Raw genomic sequence first — 4527 nt, 5'->3', positions numbered from 1 at the left:
TGAAGGTTCTTCTCATGCTCTCAAACTTACTTGCTTCAATCTCATGCCTCAAAGTCACGCCCCTTATACGCCCACTCTAACTAATATTCATTGATTATGTAATGACTATCTAATAATTGCATTCATAACAATAAAATTAATCATTCATTTAATTTTGATAAGACAGCTGTGACCACTATGAAAAGAAATCGTAGTAATGACTGTGAATGAGGCTATAGGCAGCATTAGTAAAAAGTGGAGTGGGGCTGCCATATACAAGACAAAATTTATAGACACCTGGAAAAAAAGTGGCCCTTTGTACAACCAGTCAAAGATAACCCACACCAATTTCACTGTACTACCTGCTCCAGAAACATCTGTTGTGGCCATCAAGAAGAAGCTGATATTGTATGACACAGTTCCTCAGAACAGCACAAAGCAAATGCCATAACACTTCGAGCCAACACAAAGTTGAACTTCCAGCCCATCAACCAAGAACAACAGATCAGGTTGTTATCAAAATGATAGAAATAATGTACCTTACATTTATAGATAACACGAGCTGAAGTTAAAGTGACAAAACTTGCTCGTGCAACATAACGTTCCCCTTTCAGTTGCTGACCATCTCAGCCCTCTCTTAGGGATATTTTCCATGACAGTAAGATTGCCAAGCAGACATGGGGCAAGCACTTGAGTGCTTGTGCTTGAAAGCACTTTAAGCACTTTTTTTCAAGTGCTTGAAGGGCTTTCAAAGCATTTTTCATATCATAAGCACTTGTGCTTGGCTTGTGCTTAAGCCCTTTTTTAATTTTAATGCTTCAAAGCACTTTTAAAGCATTTTTCAAGCACAAATGCTTTCAACCATGACATGTTAATGTGTAAATTGCACGCCTTGAAGTCTTCTCTTGCAGTGGCCACTCACATGAGTCACATCAATTGTGTGTATGCATGCCTCACTACTCACTAGCGATTCCAGCTGCAGTTGCACAACTGACAGCTGCACTATAGCACAGTAGTAGCACTACTGATTCGTACTGAAAATTGCTGAAAAGAGTATACATGTACCTGGTGTTTTGGATAACTTTGTTCTTCCTGAGAATGTGAGTGGTGTTTTCAGGGCAAAATGCAAGCACTGCCCTAAGACTATATCTGGGTCCACTAATATCACAACTAATTGGCTAAAACATATGGTAAGCAGTATATATATATATATATATATATATATATATATAATATATATATATATATATAGGCACATCAGTGTGTGTATTGTCTAAATTTATTGTATCTTTCATATTACCATAGAGAAATTGTCATCCTACAGTTTTTTTGGAGAAAAAGGGAGGTTGTAAAATTACTTCTGGTGGTGAGCAAACGACACTGGCCCATTTCTCTGAAGAGAAGTATCATGCTACAGACCCTCGTCAAGTGTCAACCACGACAGCATTACTGTCATTTGTTGCTGAAGATTTAATGCCATTGTCCATTGTTGAAAGTAGAAGTTTTCGTGGTTTTGTGAGTTGTCTGGATCCCAGGTATCAAGTGCCTAGTCGGAAGCAGTTTTCTTCTGTTCTTATTCAGGGACACTATGAACAACTACTAGCGAATGTCAAGGATTGCCTTAAAGATGCTACAAATCTGAGCATAACAATGGACATGTGGACCAATCGACAGATGAGATCATTTACAGGAATAACGGCTCACTACATTCATAACTGGAAATTAGAATCAGTTATATTAGCTTGCAACAGATGTAAAGGTCGCCATACTGCAGAAAAAATCTACCAGGAATATGAAAACGCGACCCTACATTTCAACATTGCTGAAAAGGTTAGGCATGTAGTTACCGATACAGCTAGCAACATGGTGAAAGCATTCCATCTCCCAAATTATGAGTATGACAAACAGGATGGTGATGTGGAGGATGAAGATGAGGTTGACGTAGGTGATGATTCTGATAAAGTAGGTGTTTCCGACATGCTTGATGTACTTCCTGTATAACACCATGGATGTTTTGCTCATGTACTACAATTAGTAGTAAAGGATGGCTTCAAGACTGCTTCTCAGATTGATCGGGTCATTAACAAATGTTCCAAAATTGTGTCACATGTGCGACGATCAACTGTAGCACAAGACACTTTAGATGGTGAAAAAACCCTTAAGTTAGCCAATGCAACCCGCTGGAATTCCCAGCATAAAATGATTAAATCCATCCTTGCTATTTCATCTGACAAGTTAGACTCTCTTGATGTGCCAAAGTTAATCACGTACGAACGCAATATCATCAAAGAAGGAGTGGAGATATTAACACCCTTTGAAGAGGCTACCGATTTCGCACAGATCGAAGACTATCCCTCTGCTGGTTATGTTCTTCCAAGTATTAGGGGTTTGGAGCATCAGTTAAATAATGTGATAACAAAATATCATTGCTCATTTCTTCATGCACTTAAGGATTCCCTATCGAGGCGAATGGTTGTATATGAAGCAAATGATGATTACATCTTAGCTGCCATACTTGATCCTCGTTTCAAGTTGCTGTGGTGTAGAAATGACGATGAAAAGAAAAGAGCTGAGGCTCTTTTAACAGCAGAGATGGCAAAAGTAAAACCACAAGACATATCTGATGTCACTGAAGAAGAAACATCTATTTGCAAACCACCTAAGAAGAAATGTAAGATCTTTACTTTTATGGATGAAGACAGAGACAAGCATACACAAAGTACACGGAGTATTACTGAGCAGAAATTAGAGATACAAAAGTACCTTGAGGATCCACATGAAGATGACAAAACATGCCCACTACAATATTGGAAGGCCCATCGAAATGTTTATCCCACACTAGCAGAAGTAGCAACAACTGTCCTGGGAATTCCAGCCTCCTCTGCAGCAGTTGAACGTCTATTCAGGGTAGCTGGAAAGATCTTTAGGCCGGAAAGGTGTCGGCTAGCTGATAGTACTTTTCAAAAACTAATGTTCATTCGTAGCAACAATAAATATTTCAAAAATTAACTGAGTGGTGTGAATCATGTGATTTAACTATGAATAAGGTTAAAACATCAAAAGTGCTTTTGCAAGTGCTTCAAGCACTTTGTGGGTGCTTGAATTTGTGCTTCAAGCACTTTGTTTATTAAAGCATTTGTGCTTGTGCTGGTGCTTAAGCACTTTCCCCAAGTGCTTAAGTTGTGCTTCAAGCACTTGAGTAGGTGCTTGCCCCATGTCTGTTGCCAAGGGCTATGCTGCAGCTCGTACTAAAACAACGTGCATGTTAAACAGTTCCATTGCACCATACTTTAAAGCTACCTTGGTTGATGTCATGAAATCTCAGCCGTTTCAATAGCCATTGACGGTTCTAACGATTTAGGAATTGAAAAGATGAATCCTCTTACTAATCCAAGCATAATTCAAGTTAAACTGACAAATCCTGAGCCATGCCACAAATTTGAGCCAGTCAAAGAGATACTGAATAATGCTAAATTAATAAATACAGACTCCACTCATATAGATCTAATTATTAAGTATTATAACTAGTTCCACATGCCTTTCAGGTGAAGTTGTTGCTCAGCAGCACATCTCACACATTGGGACTTTCAGAGGTTGGTAGGTCTGAATATGACACCTTCTTGACGCAGTCTCTGCCACCCACACGTAGAATGCCAGATGAGTGAAGGATTAGGTGGAGGGATAGCAAAGAACTAGAGCTTTGTAGGATTTTACTTTCGTTAATAGTCTCAATTTCGTCAGGAAAGCAATCTTCTTGAGCAATGGACATCCAATAGGCTTCAGCTGTGTGTAGCTCCTGAGTAGTCAGAGATGAAGATGACTGGAGAGAACAATCATTCTTGTCGGCAGGCATGGGCCAAGTACATTGGTACTTGTACTTAAGTACTATTAATACATCTATGAAAGTACTTGTACTTGTACTTAAGTCCTTTTTTAATTTTTGCATAGTACTTGTACTTGTACTCAAGTACTGAGGTATGTACTTGCAAGTACTTAAATACATATAAGTACTTTGAAGTACCTTTAAGTCTTTTAAGTCCTTCTAATGTTATTGATCAAAGAAGGTGTTACCTTTTCATACTTAACTGCATCAACCAGGTGCTAAATAGAGGTCAAAGGCTCAAAGTTATCTCATGAGTAGTCATGCATATATAAAGACAACTTGTTCATTTTTACTCTTTCAAAAACATGGCTACTGCTAGCAAAGTTCCAGCTGTGTTAAAGCACTACATTGTTTCTGAGACATTGCCAGAAGTAGACTTCAAAGCTAAATGCAAGTATTACAGTAAGGACATCATTGGATCTGTCAAGGCTACAACTAACTGGTGGAAGCACTTGGTAAGTAACTACAGAATATTTATAATGATCAAATCAATGCTACTATTCTTTTTTAGAGACGAGCACATCAACAGATTTTAAAGAAAGATCAATCTGATACTGAGACACAGCAAACGCTAACTCACATTGTAGAGTCTGACAAAAAGTATGATTGCAAACATCCAAAGCAAGTTTCGGCTACTGAAGATCTAGTTAACTTTGTTGCTGATG

The 4527-nt window shown here is 38.4% G+C and overlaps 1 protein-coding gene across 1 annotated transcript; it reads left to right on the top strand.

Annotated features, from left to right (window-relative positions):
• The first annotated feature begins 2178 nt into the window (after positions 1 to 2178).
• LOC121392445 lies at positions 2179 to 3644 on the top strand. Its single transcript, XM_041523649.1, has 2 exons — positions 2179 to 2886; positions 3525 to 3644. The coding sequence occupies exons 1-2, from the start codon at positions 2179 to 2181 to the stop codon at positions 3642 to 3644; spliced, it is 828 nt and encodes a 275-aa protein (XP_041379583.1).
• The last annotated feature ends 883 nt before the right edge of the window (positions 3645 to 4527 follow it).

The sequence above is a fragment of the Gigantopelta aegis genome, unplaced genomic scaffold, assembly GCF_016097555.1.
Source record: "Gigantopelta aegis isolate Gae_Host unplaced genomic scaffold, Gae_host_genome ctg3832_pilon_pilon, whole genome shotgun sequence".
In the NCBI taxonomy this organism is placed as follows: domain Eukaryota; kingdom Metazoa; phylum Mollusca; class Gastropoda; order Neomphalida; family Peltospiridae; genus Gigantopelta; species Gigantopelta aegis.
Note: the sequence above shows the minus strand (reverse complement) of the source record. Positions and strands in the feature narration are given on the sequence as shown.